Below are 26016 nucleotides of genomic sequence, written 5' to 3' on the forward strand. Positions count from 1 at the left end.
AATTATAATAATTATTAATTACTTTTATTTCTTTATTTTTTCTTTATTACCTAGCTGCTGGTACTGAAATATGTGCAGAACAAGGATGTCTTCATGCGATATCACAAAGCACATCTGACACGCCGTTTGATCCTCGACATCTCTGCGGACAGCGAGATTGAGGAGAACATGGTGGAGTGGCTCAGGGTACGACTGGCAGGGTTTTGGTTTGCAATATTAAACTGCTGACCTTTCTGTAACATTTTCCTATCCAAGGCGACTACCACTGCTTATAATTTACTCCATAGTTAATTATTGTTCTGAGGATCATTGACATATGTGTTGCCATAGTCTCTTTTTATCATTTTCATAACAATCAACCACTTGCCTGGCGGTAATGCAATACCAGTCATGCACAGACCGATTTTAGAATCACTCTCCTAACCAGGAAGTACCAGACTGATGTCCTAATAATTCTGTTAGCCTCCCTGTGACTCTTCCCCTTTTTCTCAAGAGAAAGGGACGTGGACACTCAACTCATCTAGCCCATTACCTCGTAATCTTTGTGAGAAACTGAAAGATGTGATTGGATGGTGCGTGGCAGCTGCTTTTCTCTCCACACAGGAAGTGGGTATGCCAGCTGACTATGTGAACAAACTCGCTAGAATGTTCCAGGATATCAAAGTGTCCGAAGATCTAAATCAGGCCTTCAAGGAAATGCATAAACACAACAAGCTGGCATTACCAGGTAGCGGTCTTTATCACCTCACTGATTTAATTTAGATGGAAATCTGTAAATAAATGCACACACTTAATCAGTTTTTAATCTCTCTGGAAATTTGCATTTCATATAGTGGGAATCTTTTTTGTGTGTAACACTGCGTGACATCAGTGTGGCATGGTAAGGACCAGGGCTCATAACCAAGAAGGTTGCTGGTTTAATTCCCCGCAAGGACACTACTGTTGTACCCTGAGGCAAAGTACTTAATCCAGCCATATAAATGGCTAAAATTGAAACCTACTGTATGTAAGTTGCTCTGGATAAATATCAGTAGTGTAATGTAATAATGCATAACAGAGCTCTTCTTTGTATTTGTTTGTGACGTATTAATGCCTGTGTCACTGTGCAGCCGACTCGGTTAACATCAAGATCTTGAACGCGGGTGCCTGGTCTCGCAGCTCAGAGAAGGTGTTTGTGTCGTTGCCCACCGAGCTGGAGGATCTCATTCCCGAGGTAGAGGAGTTCTATAAGAAGAACCACAGCGGCAGGAAGTTACACTGGCACCATCTTATGTCCAATGGCATTGTGAGTGAGACCCCTCTGCTGGATCAGTGTGGATAAAATAATCCGTTAGAAACTGCTTTTATGTGGTTTGTTCTACATGTAGATGCCAGATTTTTTTTTTCAACAAAATGTTGGACCAGAAACCATGTTATAAGGAGAAGGATTATGATGCTGGTTACATTAAATGATAGAAGTTGGTTTATCATTTATCCAGGCCCCTGTATAATGAACCCCCATTTTTAGCGTTATTGTTTCATGGCTGGTTTAAACACCAACACTTCGTCCATATGCCTGAAAAGCTGTCTTAGAGTGTTCTGAGCCCCTGAGCAGTGGCAGAGTAGGACAGGTCATTTTTGTGTTGGCAGATGCTAACAGTGAGAAAAATGACCCCACTGTGGCCAGAACATGCAGTGAATTTGTTTGATTATTTGTATAATGGACAAAGTTATACATGATTGAAATTTTATTCCATTTACATCAGTATTTTCTCCAGGTGTTCTGCAGACCTACCCTACCTGTCCTTATTTGACCCTTGGTCTAACATAGCAACCTCTCCCCTCTTCCTCTTCATAGATCACATTCAAGAATGAAGTGGGGCAGTACGACCTGGAGGTCACGACTTTTCAGCTAGCCGTTCTGTTTGCCTGGAACCAAAGACCCAGAGAAAAGATCAGTTTTGAAAATTTAAAGTTGGCCACAGAGCTTCCAGATGCTGAGCTGAGACGGACACTCTGGGTAAAGTCAAAGTGTTTGTTGGGTCAGAGGGCGGGTGGGGAGGTCAGTGTGCAGTTGAAAAAACTCCAATAAACCGACACTGGGTAAATAACAGATGTGTGCAGGAAGATTATTATTTCAGTGATTTTTTTTTTTTTTTTACCTCGTCCCACCCTCCCGACCTCTGATTTGTTATTTAGCACTTGGTATTTGGCTGCTGTGGAATTGGTCAAGACGCAGGCCATACTCTTATGAGAAAGGTGTCCCAAAGTGTCTTAAAAAGAGTCCTTTAACAAAGGAGACACTATGACACCAGTGTTGTATGTGGTACACAGAATAATGACCATATGGTCCTGTATCAGGATTTACCCTCTGACCCACTGCTTCCTTTGTTTATTTAGCCCTGTTCACATTTGTAGTCCATGAATTTCCTTGAATTATAGTATATGAATTTCTATGAGACACGTTAATAAAACCTAGAGAGCAGGTAATGCTAAAGGTTGCTGGTTTATGCCCCCATTTTGCTGCATATTTGAATATGACTGTGATGTATGGTAGTGTGTGTACGTGGCTTCCCTTAGTTTCTAGGCTGTTTAGGCTGATGCACTTCTGTTCTTTGAAGTCACTCTGGATAAGAGCGTCTGCTAAATCTTTCTCACCTCTTCACCCCCAGTCTCTCGTAGCCTTCCCTAAGCTCAAACGACAGGTACTATCATACGAACCTCAAGTCAGCTCTCCCAAAGACTTTGCTGAAGGCACTCTCTTCTATGTCAATCAGGAGTTTTCTCTTATGTGAGTGCCATTTTGTTTCTCCCTTGTGAAGACAGACTGAAAACAGTAGTGTGTGTACATTACCAGAAGAAAGTTCTCTAACATGAAAGCTTACTCTTATTATTATAGATTTTGAGATGATGACACTTTCAGATTGTTTTGTGTCATTTGCACAGATTTCTAGATAGAAATAAATTATTTTCTATTTTTAATGGGCCTAATCTTACACTATATTTTGGTTCCCCTAATTAGAAAGTGGCCTTTCAGTAAGGGCTGTCCAAACAGACAGTTTGTATTTCACTAGTTTTTCAAAGTAAGATTTTCAGTATTTCATGTATAATATCTGACGCTCTGTTGGTGTTCTTCAGAAAAAACTCTAAGGTCCAGAAGAGGGGGAAGATCAACCTGATTGGCAGGCTACAGCTCACCACAGAACGGATGAGAGAGGAGGAGAATGAGGGCATCGTCCAGCTGAGGATATTAAGAACACAGGTACGCATATGTGCACCGGTTCCCTGTCTTTGTACTGCTGTGTATTAATGGACACCTAAGGTCATTCAATCAAATGGCCTGTACCGTTGCCATTTAATGACTATTTCTGATTGGAACTCAGAAATCCAGTATGTATTTTGAAAAACATTCAGATTATAGTGCTGCGCTTGGCTGTACAATGACAAGATAAACGCTTTCCTTGTCCAGCTGATAGCTTGTCTATAGTGTCATTTACCAAGTGTCACTCTAAGCATCCTTGTAGATCACTGAATATTTCAATGCATTCCAAATTTTAATCCTGTGCTTGCTCCCTCTCATTTCAGGAGGCCATTATCCAGATCATGAAAATGCGGAAGAAGATCACCAACGCCCAGCTCCAGACCGAACTGGTGGAGATCCTGAAAAACATGTTTTTACCGCAGAAGAAAATGATCAAAGAACAAATCGAATGGCTGATTGAGCACAAATACATCAAGAGGGACGAGACGGACATCAACACTTTCATCTACATGGCATAGCACAGGAGCCAGGAGTGTAGCCATGAGGATGACGATGATGTTGATGCTGACGCCTAATGGACACTTGTTGGCTAAAGTCTCCTCAATGGCAGAATGGGCTTGTGCCAGAGACAGACTGGATTTATGACTGATGGCTCAGTTACAGGAATATTGAAATCCCTGCCTTACGTTACAAAACAATGAAAAAAAAAAATAAATAAAATTTAAAAAAGAAAACAAAGGACTATATTTTGCCGGTTTTTAGGCAGTATGCATGGTGGTGTTGGCCTTCGTGTTTCCTCGTTCTCCGGGCAGCATGCCGTTCTGTGGAAATCACCTCGCGTTCATCAGAGAACATGGTTTGAGTGAAGTGTGTCAAGCCATCGGTGTCCCTCCCACAGTAACCATTGTTCAGCCGGAGTGCAGAGGCTCGGCTAACCCACAGCAAACAGGCCCCGCCCCCCTCTCCTCTGAGACAGCAGACATTGGCACAAGAGTGAGTGAGTGGGTGGGGAGTGGTTGACACTGTATCTGAACATAAAGAACTTTGACTGGACAGCAAGACCACTAGCACTTTCAATTTATTGTCTCATCTGTAGTCTAGAATCTGCACATGGTATAATGTGGTAGCTCTGCCTCAATACACTTCCTATGAAGTAAGTTCAGCTATAATGAAAAAAGTTTTTTATTGAAAAACTGAATTATGATTTGTTTGCTATAATCTTAGCTATTTAAAGGAAGCAAAGATCTGTTGTAATGATCATTGGAATCAATTAAAGTTACATGCACAAAGGTAATGTCACAACGTTAGGTCACCATTGTGTAAAGAGGAATTGACTAGTGATAGGTGATGTTTACTTCAGTTGACAAGCTTGTTAATCATAAAACAAAGTTTCAGGACTGATATTAATGTAAAGGTAAGTTCTTTACTTACTTTAGGTCAAGTCAAACACTGAGGATTGTGACCAGTGGAAGGCCCTGTAGTGTTTTTATTTTATTGGATTTAGAACCTTTGAGTCTCAAGCTGTGGAAGTAGGGGAACGGTGCGGGTAAAAATTTCATAATGAATTAATTTTGACTTATTAAGCCTTAAGATTCGTGGGGAAATTTTTCATTGTTATGACAGATTATTCTTTTTCTTCTATGGCATAAATGTGCTTTCATACAATGGATGTTCTCGCTTTTTCATTTCTGTCAAACCTCTATGATTTCTTTTAAGAGGACTCATTAGCATATGACACACCCTCTAGAAAACCCCCTGGTGATTATCTGTCAACTTGCGGTTGAACTTGAGAAAGAAATGGCAATGGAGGAATAGTAATGTCAGACTAGAGAAGGAAACATTACATGATTAAATGGAAAACAAAAAAAATCTTTGTTTTCCTTTTGTACTGTAACAAACTGTTTTCCATCTTGATATTTATTTTCCTTGTTTCACATTCCTTTTCTCCTTTTGCCATTGTAACTCTTAACATTCCTTTGTAATGACAGCCTAAATTACCCTCCATAGAGGACTGTGTTTTTATTTGTTCAAACTTTACACCAGGGTCACTGTCATTCAGTAAGTGAAATATCATCCCTTTCTTTCACTTATTTTTTAAATAATATATTTTAAATTTTAAAATGGTCTCAAATTTTAATGCTTCATTGATTCGTTTATGAAAAGCAGTTGTCTGGCCTTCAGGAAAGTATATTTCAAATTATGTATGTATAATATTTTAATAATTGTCAACAATATTTATATTGTTTAAGACAACACATTTAGACAGTTTAATGTATTGTACTATTCACTGAAGTTTCACACTGTCACCCCAAACATATATGTGGAACCAAAGCAGTAAGATGCTAAAGCTGGCCCACATTCTGTGTGTATTTTCTCTGTAGTTCTACCCCTTTGCTCCTTTGCCTTTATGGCAAAATACCAGAAATATTTTGTCCACACACTCTCATTCCTCTCTGTTGAAAACTGGAGCACTGCATATTGTATGGATGTTGTTGGGTTGCGTTGATGATTTTTATAGAGGCACCTCCAAAGAACTCAAGGCACATTCCTCTGATTTTTGCACTGCAGTTCCTGAGAGAGGAAAGGCCTTTTTGCCCAGTTAGCATGCATCTAAAAATTTGACACCACACAGTCCTAAAAAAGTGGATGTTCAGGAAGACCTTTCATGTAATGCAATGTACCTTATGAATAAATCGTCTTCAAAGATGGCATTTGCTTACTGCAGGGGGAAATGAAAATGGAATATTTCACTCAGGGTCTTAATTTATATTCAAAGGCATTTACTTTATGTCTGACAAAATGTAAACCTGAGGAAAATGTTTCATTTGGGGTATTGAGATTGATGAGCATTTCTTGTAAGAATTGCATTTGCTGTGGGTTTTGTATAACCTAGCATGTCACACTCCTTTGGGTTAATTTCAAACGCTACTTTACTGTTTCAGTACTTTACCTACTTTAAGGTTCATTTCTAGCTCCAAATAGATATATATTAACAGTAGCAGAGTAAATTGTTGGTAATGGTTTAGGAAAGTACTCTGGCTTTGAAAATAGCTAGGAAATACCTACATGCAGTGTCTGAGGCATGTTCTTTGTGGATTTAATCCCCTTCCTAGCATCTTTGAGGTTATAGCCTAGGTAACTTAAAGAATAACAAGGCAGTATTCTGCACTTTGTATTCCAAAATCACCACGGATCTGTGTACATGGCTCAGCATAACATGAAAATCACTTCATGAGTATCACTGATGCAGGGTCTGCTTGAACAAAAGCAAGGAGTGAGGGAACACACTGAAATGTAGCTGCAAATGCAGCACAAGTCACTCCAGGTGGCAGTCTTTGTCATGCTGCTTACACTCCACATGGAACTGATATTCACTCACTCAAGCATTGTTTAAGTAAAATAAAACTTCAGGCCTCTCTTTGTGTAGATTCTCTGCACAGGTTATTGTTTCATGCTAATTGCTGTTATATTTTACATATTGTTATGTATGATTTTTTTTTTATCTATTCAAGTGCATTCTAAGTATCTTAGGTTTGCTGAAGAGGTTTGGCTGGCATACACATGCAGACACATTCCCCTGATTCACCGAGGTATCTGCAGTAAGGAGCACTCCCCCAACAAAACCCTTTAAAATATTTCAGAGCACTGAGCTTAGGTGTGAAAAAGGCTCACTTTCTCAGGACGTGTTTCAGCATGATGCCCTCTAATTCTTGACATTTGAAATAAAATTAAAATAAAGTTCATTTGCTCAGGGGCAGAATCTGTAGGGAGAGGAAAGATTTTACTTTGTACAAATGGCAGACCTCAAAGGCCTGCTTCAGCACTTCTACCCACGTGATTAAATTAACATTGTGTAAAGGTCTCTTCTGTGCACTTAAATAAATTGTCCTCTTGTCTTATCTGTCATATGTCCAATGTTCTAACGTCTCCAGGGCATTTGGATAACTTTTTACTTTTTATGTCTTAATGTGTCTTGCAGTATGGTTTCAGAGCAAGAGTGGACGGGAAATTTCCTGTATTTAATACCCCTGTCCCCTGAAGGTAGAGTCAGTCAAGCCAGGGCTTCAGTCACATTGGCGGTGAACACACCAGAATAGTGGGTTTTCAGAACAGTACTGTGTGAATAAATCTATGTGGTGTTCCTACCTCTAGGATCCCAAAGTTTTTCTACAGAGAATAGGGAAACGCTATCCACCACCCAGACACAGCTGTCCTTGCATTACCCCTGCCGCTGCTCTTTATAAAGAGTAGTGAGGGATTGGGGACCTCAATATAACATCTAATGTCATTAGTCCCTCAAAAGCCAGTCTCCCCATCTCTGTGCTGGGGCATTAGTTTCCCTGTCCCCTGACACAACACCATAATTTCCTGCTGTAGTCCACCATTTTGCCCAGTTCTTATCAGGCCTTGCCTGATCTTACCCCAGTAGCAGTGTCCACTTCAGCTGTGCCTCACTTACTAGGTCATTCAATATTTTAGTTAAGGAATGTGCTTGTTTTTGATTCATGTTCATTTTCAGTGCAATAATTAAATGTTTACATATCATTCATTGGCGATCATTCATCAGACTACAGCCTCGTTGATACTTTTCCAAGTCTGCAAGCACAAAACAAATAAGTATATTATAAACCTGTGGACCTGTATGTCATAATCATGCCTTCCGTAGATGCTTACGCTTTATTATGTTGACGTCAGTAAGCAAAGGTCAGGCGCTCTGGTGCACTGTGGGGCGTGTAGTGTCTAAAAGTATCCAATAGCTGCGAGCGCATGTTTTACCAGAGAACAGCACGGGCGTGAGGTCAGAAAAAATGTTTATTTAATCTTTTGAATCCCTCTTTGATTGTTTACTTAATCCCTTATTTAATCATTGCTATCTGAAGTTTTATATTTTTTCCTGTGCATTTTTAAAAATTGTCTTTGGAAAAGGGTGGCGCCGTTACATTCAGCTTGCGTGACCCAAAGTATAATCACAAACTATCTTTAAAGAAGTCTAATTTACGTCAGCTACTGGGCAGTGCTCGGCTCTGTTAGCCTGTGTTAGGTAAAATTTCGTATTCTGTCCAACAGCAACATTTGGTTGGTATTTTTGATCGTAGCTTTGTTTGTAGCTTTCGCAATCACTACAATTACTCAAAATGAGCATCCATATAAGATCCGCCCAGACAAAACTAATAACATTAAAAATCTGTTCCCTTGGACAGGTCTGTAGAGAAAATTAGCCTCAACGCTTTTGACTATGACCTACAGCTGCATACCACCAGTGGACCTGTGAAAACGTGACATGTGGGGAGGTTGATGAACGTGCAGTATTCATTTTGCGCCTGTTGACCACAAGTGGGGGACATTTTACTACAGATAAACTTGGTTTAGTGGAAGTCATTATCTATTATGCTCAGTCATCATGTGGATTGAAATATACAGAATTGGTGGCTCATAAATAAAAAGTTTTTACTGTCGAACCATTACCGAAATTCAGCCACTTGAGTACCTGCATCAAATACAAAGCCCTGTGCAGCCCTTGCCAAGCACGACACAAAATATGTGAATGTACATGGTATTTTTAATGGTTACAGCAAACGAAAATCTGCATGCCGATCACTTCTTTGGGTAAGTAACAGAGAAGCAGTGCTCAGCCTTTTTAAAAACATCTTACGCGTGTCTAAATTCGTGTTAAATTTTTAGAACTTCATACATTGTGTGTGGAAATATGTCAGTTCTACATTCAGTTGACTGCAAAAGTTAAACTGTGAGCTGTAACAATGACATAACCGTCCAGCCGTTTTATGGTTAAAGTTTTGAGAAAATTACAGCTAATTTGGCACCGTCTGTCAACCAACAAACAGGGATCATAGGTGATAAACAAAAATATGTAGAAAGAACCATATTCTTTGTATGTGTATATGTATATGAATGTATGTATATGAAATACACATTATCATTACACATAATCTGCCATAAAAAAGATAACCTGTTATATTTCTTGTGTTCCACTTGTGTTCCACTGCTACAGCAAATGATACAGCTCACTTGAGATTTCATGCTGAATAACATGAATGGAACTTTGGTAAACATTATTATCCAACAATAAATAAATGCCAGTCTGAGACAAAATGAAAATATTTCCAATCAAAAATGGCTGGTATGCAGAAAATGGAAACAAAAACAATAGGAAGAAACCCTTTTTAATATCAAAAACTATAAGGTAGAACTTTGCAAATGCACAGACTGGCCTGTTGCCAGTTATGTCAGTTGATCTTTGTTGTGGCACTTCTGAAGTTACTCAACGCTAAATTGAACATATTACCAGCACACATTCTTTGTTGTTTCTCCAATGACAAAAGTTGTCAATATGTGATGAAAATTTTACAATTCACTTCATATCACTGTCAAAATATCAATGCAATTTAAAAAAGAAAAAAAAGTGCCCTTTCAAGTTCACCAGAATTCTTGGAAAAATTTGGTGCATGCACGCAGAAATTGTACAACGTCTTAACAGCTAAAACCATGTGGTGTGTCAGATTGACAATAATGACTTTCTGGGCATCTTCTGAGTTGTTGATATCAAGGAATCCTGAAATTCTTGCTGATTCTTATTTTGAGCAGGGTGAGGGACTACCAATGGTTGTAATAATAGAATGTACCAAAAAAGAAACTGATGAGGAATTCATTTACCTCTCGCAAAAGCGGGAGGACGTATTCAATCCATTTGCAAACAGCTATCACCACAGAATCAGAAAACTAATAAACAGAATGAAAGAGCTGGGTAACTTGACAGAAACAGTCAGTAACTTTGTGTGTCCTAGAGTTATGGTAAGATCCAACAAGCCTTATAGGGCAACACCATAATACTGAATTTGTTAATAAACACCTCTAGTATGTTAAATGCAATGATATTCAGTATCGTTTGCAACTGCTCTGTCAGTGTAAGACCGCAGGTGTAGAATGACCTAAATTATCGTAGAAGGTGTATATCCGCAATGTATATTTAGATGTTTGGCGTTTAGCCTTTGGGAATATTGGAATAAATTTCATACAGACTCACATCACTGTGAAAGAAAAATACGTAAACCTGTTCAGCAAACCTAGGTAGCTGTACTACACACAGCTGCATTGTGTCATCCTACCGTAGAATATTACAAGCCGTATTTAGATTGCTGTAATATGGCTGGAGCAGAGTTCCAGGTTGCACATGCTCAGTTCGGGTTGAGGCACTGCTCGCTAGCTCCTCCCAGGCGGGTGAGAGTAAGAAAATTGCAAACGGAGCAAAAGGACCCGAGCATCAGAGAGCAGGAGTCAGAGCAGCACTGGAACTGCAAGATCGCCGCTGGAACCCGGGAGAAACAGATAATACGTCACCGAGGGAGAGGAACCCTGCTCAGGTAAAGGGGGAAATTCACCCGCAACCTCGATGCTGCAGGTGTTTTGTGTGATATTTGAACAATGAAAAGGATGGTGAGGGTTTTAACAACGGATTGCAGAGAGACTGAGTGCAAGCTCCTTAAATTGGAAAGCGCGAGACATGATCCCATAATTATGTGATATATGGTTCCAATCCTGCTTGCTGTAGCTACACTGATGGCTCGAGGGGGTAGTCCCTGCCATCTGACAGTTCGCGTGCTGCACCGCGAGGGAGACGAGAATGATGTAGTTAGTGTCTGCACACAAAGAAAAGGGTGAAATATCGTTTTCATCGTTCAGTCCGAGGGAGGCTTTCAACTCATTACAGTTGTAATTAAAACTGCTCAATATGGCTAGTAAAAGCACATATTCTAAAACTGCAAATCTGATTAATTCTGTTATCAATTGTTACTGCAGTGAGAATGCCCGTGCTCATTACCAGGTTATTTAAAATGCTGAATGCTTTATTGTGCATGCTAGTTCACAATATTGCTGCAGATAATATTAAGTTGGGGAGTCTTCTCATACCCCCACCTTATTTCTTGTTTGAATAGTATTAGTTATGGTGCCTGTATGACCTGACCATACCTGCCCTGTAAACCACATTTGACCAGACATTTTGTCCTGTCATTAGTATTTGATTATTTCAACATGCCATTGTGATCATGCAGAATCTCACAACTTGACTAAGTAAGTGCCTCTGTGACCATGGTTGTCTATTCTTCATACACATACCTTTACCAAAGTGCAGAGGTATATTGATGTGAATGTGCAACTGCAGAAGAGTTGCTCTGTCTGATTTATAAACCCCAGGGTATGACCCCTTGTCACATCCTGTGGGCTGAGGACTCGCCAGTCTTCCATCCATGTCCTCTGTAGCAGACATACAACAGCATCTCTGTGCTTTTGCCCCTGTGGTTCAGCAAAGCAGAGTTTTCTGCCATAGGGCGGTGGAAGTGAAGCAGCTCCTCCAATCAGCAGTAGCCCATATGGTTCAAATCCTGGTGGTCCTTTGTAGGATGCAGCAGGATGCTCAGGTTTCATGTAGTTCATGTAGTTCTCGCTCCTTCATCCCTTTGATTTGCATGTATTTCTCCCTGTTTCCAAAAATATATGCCCATACTGGGTTGAAATTATCAGTGTTTAACCAATGGCGTATAGCATATATGTGCCTTATGTTCTGTTAACGTATGCTGTCCAAAATGACAAACTTGGTCTCGTTCCCAGTCTTTGAATTCAGCAATCCCCACAGATAATCTTGTAAGGTACCATATGCTACGTAAAAACTGTTCTGGCAAAAACTGGCTGCAGCAATCATTCTCTACTTAACCATACCCAGGAGCCATATTAGTAAGCTTATTATTCATATCCACATACTTCTATCAGTAATCCAAATTTCTGCCATCATAGCATAGCATCATCATTAGCTAGTGAATGGAGACAATATTGTAAGAACAGAACATTATAAGAACAGAGGTGTATCTGTTCAAGTTGAATGAGCAGCAGTGTCAGACCAGGCTAACACACTACCAGACCAGTGAGTGTGAGCATAACACTATTCAAGCCCTACCACAGGTGAACTTATGCTAACATGACTAAACGGCGTAGGAACTCAAGGAAGCCAAGTACACACACTACCATGCATCACCGTCATTCTGTATAACAAGTACTATTATAATGTTGTACGTTATGGGGGTTTATATGATTAGGTAGCCATTTATCTGGTGTTCTCTACTTGAATACCAGTATATTAAATGATTCAAGTAGTGAGTATAATTCATTTGGCTAGCTAACAATATCAATTTCACTGTGAAGATCTCAAAAGATGATAACCACAGTGATCTTTGCAATGAAAGTGCATCTGATGGAAAACAGTGAATTGCAGTTGGTTTTTTAATTAACACATCTTCTTACTCGTCCACTGTCACTTCGTTAAGCCACAGAGCAGCCGTCCAGTATGGCAGGAGTTAGACCTGTGACATAATTAGAAAAAGCCCTAATTCTCTGTAAAAAAAAAAAAAAAAAAAATTGTGTTGTGTTCTCATTGTAAAGAAACGATTCCTGCTGTCCCCATAACAAATTGTGCTGAAACCTTGCTGCATTGCTATCCCTGCAATGAAACTGTGTAGTACTGCTGTTCCTGCAGTGTAAACAGTCCTGGACCACTGCCCATTCAGTCAAAAGTGGGGCCACACTACTCTGCTCTTACTTCTCTCAAAAGACATGCAGGCTGGGACTGGGTTAGTTTTGCATGACAGTCTGTTGCCTGCTTTGTGTTATCTGAAGTTTTGCCAAAAGGAATTATTTTGCCTAATGAAAGGAAACAGGAGCACATCTCTTTATATAAAATAATTTGCAAGTGTTGGCAAAAGTGGTCACAATATACGGTATGATAACTGTGTTAACTCCTAGTTTATTGAGATGGTTTGAAGACTTGATTAAAATCTGTCTGAGTTGTCTATGTTGTTTTGAAGCCTTTTGCTTGATAGCAGTTTTACACAGTTTAAATCAAATTTGACATGGGTATTTTAGGGATGATTATGTCTTTTGGCAAAAATAATAAATGCTGGATTGTGAGATGGCTTGACTCTGGTGATGTCACTAAGGCATGAGACATGATATGACAGATGACATGACATAACCACTGATAACACAACTGTGTCTACCTAAATACTGGAGCCAGAGCACCTTGGATCTGAATGACAGCTGCATGGGTGTCAGGGTATCCCTGGACTGCAGATGAAGATGAGATCCTGTCCATAATTTCACAGTACTTGCCAAGCCGAATACACCTGCCACCCTCTGTATTTATGACCAGCGCCCTCTCCAGACACCTGACCTTATCTGCCTCATTCCCAGACATACTTAAATGGCAGAGTTATATTTGTCCAAATATGAAATCAGAAAGATAATGAATTAATTTAATACATGCCAAATTAGCCAAAAAAAAACATGCAGGCGTTTAGAAAACACGCACAGGTATAACTTTATCAAAGTACTTGATATATGTATATTTCATGACAGATAAGACTTCAGTTTTTAATCTAATATTTTGTTACATTAGTTTCTATATAAGGAATAATAAATAGGACACTTACTTATTTTTAATTAGCATTATTAGTGGAGGTGGTTGCCAAATGTACAGCCAGACTTGGTCATGTTTCTCAGAACATTTGCACTTATGACCCCACTAGCTGTCTTAGATGCTGTTACTCACCTCACCCTTTTTTTGTTGTGTTTTTGAGCAGCTCTACCATTTTGAGTCAGTGCACATGACAATGTGTATGAAAGTAGTCACTATGACAGTAGTCAATCAGTAAAATCTGCGCTCATTTTCCTTGCCAGACATGACAAATACATCTGTTAAGCAAGTTTTCATTTTCCTGCTGAACCAGGATGCCACTATCCTTGTGTAATCACTGTTCAGTGCAAGTTGCCTGTTTGCTTAAGCTGTCATTGTGTAAGGTGCATGACGTGGCATGAGAAACCTTTGCAAATGGGGTGTTTATATTTAAGCAATGGGCAATTCGCTGACAACACAAACGTTGTGGTCAGTTCACTCATAATGGCATGATTCAAGATATCACTCCATCTGGAGCAAGGTTCCCTGGTAAGGAATCTTTCTTCTGCCAGTTCTTCTGAGTTATACTCCACCTCTAAATGCTAACAAGATTACAGAGCTGTCTGCTTTATCCCATGAAAGAATCTCCCTGGTAACCCAGCCCCGTTGCCACCGCCTAACGGCACAAACCCCATCATGCTTCTTTACAGCAAAGGGCATTAGTGAATGGATCAATATGTACAGAGGAAAAAAATTTTCCTTTTTACAGAAATGATCTATGGGAGTGAGTTTTTGAGCCTTGCTTGAAATGAAACAGTGCAAATCATTTGAACATCAAAGAAATACTTCTTAAAAATGTTCTCGGGCTGTTATGGTTTTCAGTCCAGATCTATTTTTTAAAATCAGGTTATCCGTTTGAGGAATTGCAGATTTTTTTTCTTCATTCAATGCTATTGTGGGAAATTACTTAGTCAGCCACGATAATGGGATTTCAAAACACTGATGCACTTTTTGTCCTTTAACTTGCATACATGCTTCTTTTTTTTGTTGGTCTCTTGTGTCAGGAACCTTCAGAAAGTCAGAATAAAACTTATGCACATTAAAATATATTGAAAGCCTAATTTGCATGTATCATAACACTGAATACGCAATTATTTATTGATAAAGTGGCATATTTTACCCGCAAGATAATGGGTTTATTAATCAAAAATATAACAAGAAAAATGATTGATGGGTGTAATTAGCGCTATGGAGACATTTATAAAGTAATGCATTTTTGATGAAGCAAAATTCTTCTAGCCTAATTGTGTTTTATGGTATTACCAAGCTTTTATTTGTCAAGCTTATATCACCTGAGGAAAGGCAACCGGTGTTGGCTAAAAGACAGAGTTGCCTGAAAAAGATGTATTAGTGCTCTTCAGATCCTAGTCATCAGTCTGAGCTTGTCCGGGGAGCAGTGTCAGTGCTGTTATCCTGGCTATTCTCTTGAGTCTGCCATTGGGAGGGATGCTAGTAGTTAGTGGATTCCACAGATGAAGAGGCGACTCAGGTCTCCTGCTGCAGTTTCAGTGTGCCTGCCAGAGATATTTAACCCTTCCCCTCCACCACTGTCCGTTTCCTAGGTTACAGCCAGCCTACCAGCAAATGTGCCAATAAATCCACACTGGTGAAATGAGGCAGAGTGCAGCACTGTGTACAATTGTTTTTGGCATTCTCTTTGTAATTGTGCTTCCTCCAGACAGGTTACCTTATTGCAAACCATATTGTTATCTTTCAGATAAAAATGTTCCTCATTGAGAATCTTACAACATAAATGCATTGCAGAAGATTCAGTTGTTAAAATCCATTTTTAAATAATCCTTGTGATTCCCATTGTTATTTCATACAGGATTTTTTTTTCTGTGGAAATAGCAGTATTTTTAAAAAGTCAGGACGTTAGATAAAGTATGAAGTCAGATAAAAATGAAAGGTAGAATCAAAGCATTAATCAAATACTATATTGATGTCTTTCTGGCATGTATTCATATTTCACCAAATGTATGATTACAAAGCCGAGAGATGAATGGTTGATGTCAGAGACTGGGAAAGAAACCATTAAACATGTAGCAATTTTAAAAAAGGAAAAAAAGCCCTCCCCCACCTTGCTAAAGGCTTTCAAAAATGATATCATAGGAGCAATTATCCATGGTGATGTAAACCTGTTTCTTTAAAATATCTCATTTTTCTGTAAGGTAAGTCTCCTGTCTTCATAGTGTGGAAAATGATTAAAACAAAATAATTCATCAGCAGTCATTAGTCTTTATCCCTGAAATGTACATGCAGATCATGTGGTAGTATTTATTTGTTATGACACAGTGGTGTTTTACATCTTCCCCCAAGAAACTGTGCAAACACAGATACGTTAGCGATCTGCAGTCAAACAAGCAGGATCTATCCTTTCCTGTGCTTATTTTGGAACACATTTCCACAGTGCATTCAAGTCCACTGGGGATGGGCAGCTTGTCATTGCAGTCAGGCAACATGGTGGGGTCCCTTTGGGATTTCATCACCTGCTTACAGACAGAACCCAGATGGGCTTGAACCCGCTGCAAAATGAGAAATGACAGTGCACGTGTCGCCAGAACAGCAAACGACATGGTGATGCAATTAGTCACGAGATTCCTGGCACCTCCAGGGGGATAATGGGATGAGGAGGTAAGGAAGGTTTGACCCAGTTGTTGACTGTAAGAGTCTCAGCCGCAGCTCAGCTTCCTTGGGTGACCCTTGTCTTTCTCTCTCTCTCTGTCTGCATCTCTTTATGACAGCGCCCCCTGTGCGCCGTGCGCTGTACCTGCAGGCTGAAGCATGTTCACCTCAGTGAAAGCTTATGAGGGACAGCATTATGCGTCCCTGAAGAAGCAGTGTCTGCAGAGTGGGATGCTGTTTGAGGACCCGCGCTTCCCTGCCGTCGACGAGTCCCTCTTCTACCAGGGCAATCGGATCGGACGGGTGATTTGGAAGAGGCCGAGGGTGAGGTGCCATCTGTCAATCTGTCGGTCAGTTCTGGGAAAGAAATTTAATGTGCAGTGTGAGTGTAGCTGGTACGGCCTGAACCAATTTGTGAATGTTGAAAAAAGAGTGACTCTCAGTCACATAAATGCACTGATAGTCAGCCCTGACACACCTACTCCTCACACCTCCTGTTATGTGAGGTCCACCTACAGCAGCACTGTTTACATACATATATATGTGTGCATATATATTAACAAAATCATAGTGTTTTATCACAGCTGGAACTGGAACATTATTTTATTCAGTCTAACATGACTGCTGTAGGACTTTAATGGGCATGGCAATTAAGTGTTTGATTAGTGAGTGAATGAATAAATTAGAAACACTTGTTGGATTTAAGTAATGTCTCCTTCAGTTAACAATCATGATTAATATGTCTGGCACACATACACATTATCATTCTGTACAAGGAACACCATTGACCATGACCTGAGAGATAATGTAACAGACACACTGTGAATAGTAATTTCTGTCACCTCCACATAGCACGTGATGTCCTCACAACATCATAGAGATGGTGCTGACATGATATTGGCAAGGTGCTGTCTTGAAAACTTTAAGACTTTTCTTTTTAATGGCAAAAAAGCAACACTCCTGTTTGAATCCTGAGCTAGGGGAGTTCTTTTGAAAATGTTAAGCATCCTTTTAGAATGCTTTGGTCCGAAAAGTTCCAAAGAATCAACCTTATTGTCAGATTTTAATCATGTGACTCCTAGGCAGCTGCTCTCAGTGAGACATCAGAGCTCCCTGGCTGTATCAAAGATAGCATTTGGAACTACATGAAGTCCCAGGAGGCACAAAAAACTGCACCCGCTGACACCCAGAGGCAGACAGAATGTCAAGATTGTCCGAGTCTTTTATCCCTCTTTTACTGCCTGCATTCTAAGTGCGTCCCCCTCGTGAAAGCCGCATAGGCTACTATTACAGGATCAGAGTTGCAGTACTGTCAATAGATTTATGGTTTAAAGTTATGTGCCGCTCACTTAGTGAACCTGTCATTTGTCTTTGTAATAATGGTGCCATGCTGAAACCATTTCCATTTCGTCTGTAACAGTGGCATATTTGATGTTTTTTCAGTCATCATTCACAAGCAGGAAAATATTGTCTCCAAAAGGTGACTCTAATGACAGTGATATTTCAATGTGACAGTGATGGGTGTGTCAGTGGAAAGGAGGGGTAACAGTTTGGTTGCGAGTGAGAGTAGTGACTGGCTTAGCTGTTGTTATGGGTATGGGAGCTGTGCAGAGTCTTTCCCATAGTATCTGTAAGAATATGTTCCAGGTGTTGATATGGATGCTACTACAGGGGCAGTTTATCCTGTCCACAGAAAATATATATTGGACTCAGTGGTAATGCACTCTACTGCTTCTTCCTGAACATGTCACTACATGACACCTTCCACTGAAGCCAAAACAGTCAAAGAGCTTCATAAGGGTTGTGCAGACATGCACCTCCTTCACTGTAAACAACTGTAGTGACAGTTCCAGAGACACACATGTGGTCCAAGTGGTCTCACTTGTGATCACCTCATCACCTGCAGTAGTTGTTGGGGAGGGAGGTCTTTGCACTGGCATGCTCCCCGGATGCTGTCACATCTTTGGACCAGTGCGGCTACTTGGGTGATTCCTGGAACTGCAGGCCCCTTCCCTCCTCTTGTCTCCCTGTTCAGTGCTTTCCCAATGCTCTCTCAGTCCTACTGTTTCCCTGCTTGAGCTAGATCCGCTACTGCCCTTTGAATTCAGAATAGAAGGTTCCCATCCTATGTTGGTGTATTTATATTCACCTATTGTTTCTTTGAGGGCAGATATCTTGTTGTCATAGAGCTTGGGTTTAAACTCAATTAAACATGGCTTTGTTAAGGCATTGATAGCATCAGCTGTAATGGAGAAAGAAATCATGCCACTGCAAAATAGCAGCAACTTTGAAAGAATATTAAGTGTCAGGCAGATCCTTGTGTCAGGGCACTGTGACATGTTTACGGCCAAATCTGTCTCTGAGGAAAGGGCATAAATTGCAGCTCTCACTGAGGTTAACTTCTCTTCCTTTCTTGTTCTTTTCTTTCTCTGTCTCTCTTTTCTCTCTGTCTCTCTTTTCCCCTCCAAATCTCAGCTCCCTGCTTCCATCAGCTCATAGATTAGTGATCTGGGGATATTTATGACTATGTGGCTGTGAAATGTGAGTGTAATTTGTCAGGTCAGTATTTCTTCAGAGCTGGGAAGCTGGGAAGGAGATGATGCCCAGATCAGCATGCTTATTTGATACATATTTGGTGTCACTCTGGCCCCCAAAACACCAAAACTAGAGTTCTAATCCTCATCAACCAAGGGTCTTTTTCTCATAATAAAGGCTGGCCACTACTAGTCAGGTGTAGACAGTGTCAATCCAATAATATATGATTTTAAGCCTACTTCAGCTGTGTCTGTGGAAATAATTGTTTTCTGTGTGTGTTGGATTTATGTTTCTATAATACTGTGGTGAGCAGGGGGTTTCTGGAGGGATGAGATGAGCTTAACTGCTGGAGATGGGAACCAAACCCTGGACTTCTGCTCCAAAGTGCAGTGACATTACCTCATAGCTAAGAGAATAGGGCCTGTGATGAGTTGGAAATGTCCTACAAGCTCTAACCAGTAACATCACTCGGATTGACAGGTGTGATTGCTGCAATACACTTTTACTTAATCTTCATATTTGAGATGGTTAGGTATATTACAGTAAATAGAAGAGCATGTGAGATCTGTGGGACATCCTCTTAAGATTAATTGTTAGATTAATGTAGGCTCACTCAGGGGAATGTGCTTGAGGAACATATGTCAATTTAAAATGGGCTCTTAAGCATGTTTTTACATGAGAGAAGCAAATGAGAAAAATGAAGATCAATATTCATATAACAACATATTATATCTAAAGTATGCACTTTAAATTATCTGGAACCCTTTAACCAAGACCTTCATTGGTCATTAACCGAAGCTTTTATTGGCTCTCAGTAACAGAAGCAGAGGGGATGCTGGGAAAATGGGGAGCCTTGAGGGGGATGCCACAGCGGCATTTATGCTGTGACTTTGGCTGTGATTAAAAGTTGCATTCCCACAGTGAGGTTCCAGCTGAGTTTGCACATTGTTGACCTCTTGTGTGGGCAGCTCCCACCACCCCCAACCCACTCAGTCATTTTGTATGCACCGCAGGTCCCCAGGATGTCACCAGGCAATCACGGAGAATCCCTCCGGGTTGCTCACTTAGAATCTCATTAGGTCCCCAATGTCACTACTTCTCCCCAACAATAAACGTCAGGGCTCTACTTCCACCTCAAAGAAGCCACAGAACTGTCCATGCACTGGGAAAAAAAATTCAGGATAAATGCATTCTGGGGATAGACATAAAAACTATCACACCATTGGGTCAGATTACTGCATGACCTAACTGTGGGACCCCAGCCAATAGGAAGCATCTCTACACTTACTACACCACTCCAGCACTCAGAGCATGTACTGGAATGCTGAATTTGTTGGAAAGATGTGCCAAAACTGTTGTTTGGTGTCATTTAACATAAAAATACATTTTGCTAAACTGCAAGTACTCTGAAATCACTGTTGTAATTAATTATTCTTATAGTTTTTCACAGGCTGTTATTTCTTTTTGACATATTTCCCTGGGGGATAGAAATTTGAATCAGGGAGGGGACAGGGGATCACCTGGTGCATATAGCCGGAACAGAGCATGAACTGCAACCAATGCAGACAGCTTGTTACTACTCAGATGTCAAGTGAACCCCAGTAATGGAAAAGATGTGAACAAAATTGAATTTCACTGTAACAAATCTCCATGATTTTTGAGCAAATTAGAATTTAAACAAAGGCTGTTATGCCATCTCTTTAAAAACAGCAGGGAGACGCGCAAGCACAAACAAGTAAATGGAGCACAAAACAGAAGCAGGAACTACACCATTTGCCTTGTCTGAATATATAGACATTGAAACTCTCAAATATAAGTATTTGTCTTTGGTGACATTGCTAGCCAAAATTTAATTAGTTGAGGAGAAACACATAAATTTTATGTGCTGTACATTTGTGTGTAGAGTATGTCTCTTTAAGTGCATGTGTACTTAAACCATTGCCTCTAAATTAGGCTGTCTGTCATTGTGACAATACGCATGGGAATGGAGTTTATTCAAGAGAAACTAATGAGCAATTTAATGGAGATCCAAGAGCTGAATTGTTTACCACTGTGAAGCAGAGAGGGTTCCCCGTGAATTTATCTGAAGCAATTGCTTGTTAACTATCAATATCTGTTGGTGTTTGAAATGCAGTACTGTTCATACTCAATGGGAAATTTGAGAATACACAACAAATAAGGTATCTTCCGAAGAATATGGCTGTTTTAAAGGGGGAAATGCTGCAGACTGGCAAAATAGGAGAAATGTAGTGAGGGATCTGGACCCATGAGCAAAAAGGTTTCTGTTGTTTCTGTTGCTGCACCATTTGAGCGCACCTATTTAACCTTAAGCAAAACACTTTCTTGTTAAAAATGGTAATGATAAAAAAAAATCCTTATAAGTCACAGACAAGTGGCATTTGTTCAGTAGTGCAATATAATATAATGAAATGCCAACAAGTACATGGACGTTTCCTGCCAGTGTACCCAAGATTTTAATTAACATTATGTACAATTCTTTTAGTGCTCCACTGTGACTTTTCCCACCTGTAACTTTATTGAATGTGGTCCGCCATGCTCTTTTTTCTGCATAAAATTAGCAAGTCTCTCTGTTCAGAACTTTTTTCAAACAGACCACTTGCAGTCAGGTCATTTACTTCAAGCAACAAGCATAGACTTTGGGCATTGTGAGAAACCTACTGAACTGGATAGATTGTTCCTCTAACTAAAATTTGGCAGGAAAATGGTGGGATGGTAGGGGTGGAGCCTTGTTTCCACCTCTACACAGAGCCTTTCCACCGACTTATTGTGCAGAAGGTGCTATCCATCAGGCTAACGCACAGACAAGCGTGCTCACAACACTGCTTTAAAATTGAAGCGGTGTGGCTGACAACATTAGATATGTGACAAAATGACATGTCACTAACCAAAGCAGTGCCACAGAGATGCAGTGTGCCATTTTTACAGTATTCCCCTGGCTAACACCTGATGATGTTTTCACAACATGACTGACACATTACAGCTTTGTGTACATTATCACTCAGCTACATCTTGGTGGCGCCTTGAGAACATTTGGTGCAAGCTCAGTGGAGCATATGGGATGGATGTGACAGATCTGTATGTTTTTGCCCAAAGGTGACCACCCTAATCACCTGGCTGTGATACACAGTCTTTGATGTTTCTTTTGATATTGGGAGGGTTTTTCATCCAGCTGTTATAAGCATAAAAATGACCAGAAGATATTACCACAGAGCTGTTTAACTACCTGTTTTTCAGTTCCTTTCAATGTGATTTAATAATGAGCAATGAAAGGCAAATGAAAAAAAAAAGAAAAACAGGAACTTGGGTAGACCATCTCAAAGCAAAGAAATACAAAAACTGAAACTGACATGACCACATGGATAATGTTTTACTGTTCATAAAAAGCTGTTGTGCTTTGGGTTCTGAATTTTAGAAATAAACATATTAATACATTAAATCTTTCATACATGTATAACCTTGTAATAATAACCAGATGTACTTGGCATTGTGAGATAACTTGTTCTCTTGTTTACTAATAGTTGACTGATGATTAGCTGGCTAACGCAAGTCCATCATCACACCACCCCATCCCCCAAATCTATAAAGAATGACGAGAGCCAGTGATGGAGAGACAAAGCATTCATTCACCATGCACTTGCCAAGGCAATATGAAAGTATTATTATCATGCCCAACAGAGCAACTGGAATCTGAGCTGGAATTAAGATTTAACTGAATTGAGATCAAGAGTTTCCAAAAGGCACCTCATTGAGGTGGGCTTGATGTTGACTGCCTCCTTTAAAAGCACACAGTTTTCTCTAAAACAGCTGATCTGACATAGAAAGTCAGTTTTGGGGTGACTGGATAGAAAGAGATCCTTTTGCTCTTTGTTGCTCTGGTGGTTTCTGTCATGATGTGATAGCGATGACTGTGGTTTCATCCTGTGACCCCCCCCCCCCTTTTTTTTTTCTGCCACTGAGTGATTAATCTGTGGCATATAACACCTCAGCGTGCTCTGGGTAATTATTTCTCTCAATATAAAAGCTGTAGGGAATATTGAACAGCACTTCACCAAAGAAAATGTTAATAAAACATAATCTCTTCATGTAGAAAGAAAAGTTTTAGTAGCTTAATTATTTAGTGCTAAAGGTTTCACTAGTTTATGGAATGGTAAAGGTTGTTGGTATTCTGGTCATCTGTTCATTCATAAAGAGATAAGTGCCTCTGTAATTTATTAATGTAAAAGGAACACTTCCTATAGTATATTAATGTAGCAGTAAAGGATTCTGTCATTTATTCATGTAGGAGTAACAGTCATTTATGAAGTGGCAAAGGTTTCAGTAGTTCATTATATAATGGTAAAAAACTTACGTTTGTTAATACAGAAGGAGGATTCTGTAATTTATTCATGTGAATGTAAAGTTTCTGTAGTTTATCAGTGCTGTTTCAGTCTGGTTCAGAGCAGTGAAGTGACTGCATGGTATTTGAGCACATGTGGTTAAGTGTACCACAGCACAGGGCTGTAATGACAGGATGTAGTTCCAGTGTGGTTAATTTGGTAAGTTGTGTCTTATTATTATTATTATTTGGAGCAGATGATTTATAGAGCTGATGGCAGAATGATGAGGTATTTAACTGATGCAATTACTGAATTCCCACTACCCATAATGCCTGCATAGCAGCTATAATGCCTCTGTAATGCTTGATACAAGTATTCATAAATTCCATAACTGCTAATGATCAGTGGCACAGTGTTTCGTCTTTTATTACCAGAATGTATATGTGTTTCATAGAGGCATCATGTAGACTTTACTTCGTATAGGTCAAATTGTTACTATTAAACATATTTGTGTAAAACTTGTTCAAGCACCATTAAAGAGTAACCCCACTGAGGTACAGTGTTTGAGGAAAGACATTCTTGAAGACATAACCCCCAACACCCTAATAAATGAGTTTTTGAGATAACGCGCAGCATTCTGTTTTTTTTTTTTTAACACTGAAGCAATTTAATCATGGAGTCAGTGAAGCAACAGTGCTGTACAGAACTGTGAGAGCTTCACATGTCTGTTTACAACAGAAGGAGACAGTGTGGGGATAGAGAGAGGGAAAGAGATTGCGAATGTTGTCGACAACAAAGGCAGGACAGACAGAGAATGATGGGGGCCAGTTGGAGGGCAGAGAGAGAAAGGGACAGGAGGAGATTCTAATGGCAGATGTAATAGAGACATAAAGAGTGATGTGAGGTGAAGGGGGGTAGGAACAAGGCTGTGTAATTTGGTGAATGAGAGTTATGGAGTGGTAGGCGCCAAAGAAAGGGTCGAGAGGGAACCAGAGAGAAATAGGTCAGTCTAGAGTCTGAGGTTGGTTAAACGATGTTGAACATTGATTACTGTCCTCCAGAGCAGAGGTGTCTGTGTAGAGGCAGAATGAGCAGGGTTGTGTGGCAAGTAGAGTGGGCCTTGGACACAGCTTGCGGGGTGGTTTCTTGTGGTCATTGTGACAGGTTTGTCTATCTCGTGGCTTGGCTTAATGAGTACCTTGAGACTTGTTTAGAGATTTGGGCAGAGAAGCTGAGAGTCGGCAGGTCCCTCAGAGCAGTATGGTGTCACTCCTTAGTAGCTACTGCACACAGGCTGTGAACAGTCAGCAGGAAAGGCAGCGTGACACCGTTGTGGAGTGGGGGTTTGATCTCTGCATCTTTTGGTTGTGTGGTCAAATCCTGGTGGCACATATTTAGACTGCTTAACTAATAACAATAGCAAAGGGAACCCTGTCTCAGTGGGAACATCTGTTTTAGACATTTTATCAAACCACTGCCCATGACCAACCGGACACAGCAGCATAATGAAGTGACTTTCAGAGTGGTAGTATTAAATATGTAGATAAGTCCAGGTTGGAGCTGGACACTGAGTTCTAACAGAAATGTGCTGTTTTTAAAGCCCATTCAGCTTTATCCAGGTATTTCTGAGGGAATTTTTATAATGCAGAGGCACCAAATGAAGCCATGGCCCAGAGGTCTCGCTGTCATTCTATGCTAATTGCCTCCATATCAGAGTGCCTGTCTGTTATCTCGTCTGTGAAGAAGCGCACGCTTTTATTCTCTGGATGTGTCTCTCTCCGTGGCAGAGCTCACCAGTCGAGGTCAGCGAATGCACAGCGTGGAGCTTGGCTGCCAGGCTCTGCGAGAGCTGTGTGATTTATTGAATGTCTGTCCTGTTGCATACACCATACACCATACACCATACATGTGGGACAATTACTGTTGTAATTAATGGGTCTATAAGGTGCTCTGCCAAGGAGTCTCTCCATCTACTTTACCTTTCTCTATCTTTCCCTCTCTTTCTCTCACTCCCTTTCTTGTTTCTGTCATGCTCCCTGCTTTTTTTCATTCTATCAAACCTTCACCTGCCATCACTCTCTCTTTATATCCAGCATGCAGCTCTTTCTACCAGCATCTATTAGCTATTTTTTGCTCACACTCCCTTACTCTAACTGTGTCTTCATTGCTTATATTCCCGTGCTTCCTCTCTCTATCTCTGCCTCTCTCGGTGTGTTCCACTTTCTCCCCTGTTCACCTTTCCCTTGTTCCTTCCCACTTCCACCATTTTATCACTTCTTCACCCCTGTGACCCCTGTTGTTTCTCTTTTTATCATTATCTTCCCTTCCTCTCAGTCTCTTTGTCTGTCTCTCTCTCTCTCTCTCTCTGCCAGGAGCTGTGTGATGACCCACACCTGTTTGTGGATGGCATCAGTGCCCACGATCTGCACCAGGGACAGCTGGGAAACTGCTGGTTTGTGGCTGCCTGCTCCAGTCTAGCCTCCCGAGAGTCCCTGTGGCAAAAAGTAAGCCTGTGTGTGTGTGTGTGTGTGTGTGTGTGAGAGAGAGAGAGAGAGAGAGAGAGAGAGAGAGAGAGAGAGAGAGAGAGAGAGAGAGAGAGGGAGAAAGAGCATGCCTGCATGTTAGAGTTCCTGAAATATTTAATCTTACAATCATCCCATTGGAAACAGCCAAAAACACAGAATAAGGGCATCCAAATATGGACCAAGCTCAGAAATCCTCAGGGGGTTTGTTTACTTATTCACACAATGAATATATAC

The 26016-nt window shown here is 40.4% G+C and overlaps 2 protein-coding genes across 3 annotated transcripts in view; both read left to right on the forward strand.

Moving 5' to 3' along the window:
* The window catches only part of LOC118774094 (cullin-5-like), a 38659-nt gene extending 33670 nt beyond the window's left edge, over nt 1-4989 (forward strand). For both annotated transcript variants that reach the window (XM_036523223.1, XM_036523224.1), the window contains exons 13-19: nt 55-186; nt 604-727; nt 1110-1285; nt 1838-1999; nt 2652-2770; nt 3118-3241; nt 3565-4989. In XM_036523223.1, the coding sequence (XP_036379116.1) occupies nt 55-186; nt 604-727; nt 1110-1285; nt 1838-1999; nt 2652-2770; nt 3118-3241; nt 3565-3759 (1032 nt within the window). In that variant the 3' untranslated portion in view covers nt 3760-4989. The remainder of the gene's footprint in view (nt 1-54; nt 187-603; nt 728-1109; nt 1286-1837; nt 2000-2651; nt 2771-3117; nt 3242-3564) is intronic.
* Nucleotides 4990-10520: 5531 nt separating this feature from the next.
* Nucleotides 10521-26016, forward strand: part of capn5b (calpain 5b) — a 29843-nt gene continuing 14347 nt past the window's right edge. Inside the window, exons 1-3 of the mRNA XM_036525721.1 lie at nt 10521-10620; nt 16505-16709; nt 25630-25761. Of these exons, the coding sequence (XP_036381614.1) occupies nt 16545-16709; nt 25630-25761 (297 nt within the window). The 5' untranslated portion in view covers nt 10521-10620; nt 16505-16544. The remainder of the gene's footprint in view (nt 10621-16504; nt 16710-25629; nt 25762-26016) is intronic.

Source organism: Megalops cyprinoides, chromosome 3 (assembly GCF_013368585.1).
Source record: "Megalops cyprinoides isolate fMegCyp1 chromosome 3, fMegCyp1.pri, whole genome shotgun sequence".
Lineage (NCBI taxonomy): Eukaryota > Metazoa > Chordata > Actinopteri > Elopiformes > Megalopidae > Megalops > Megalops cyprinoides.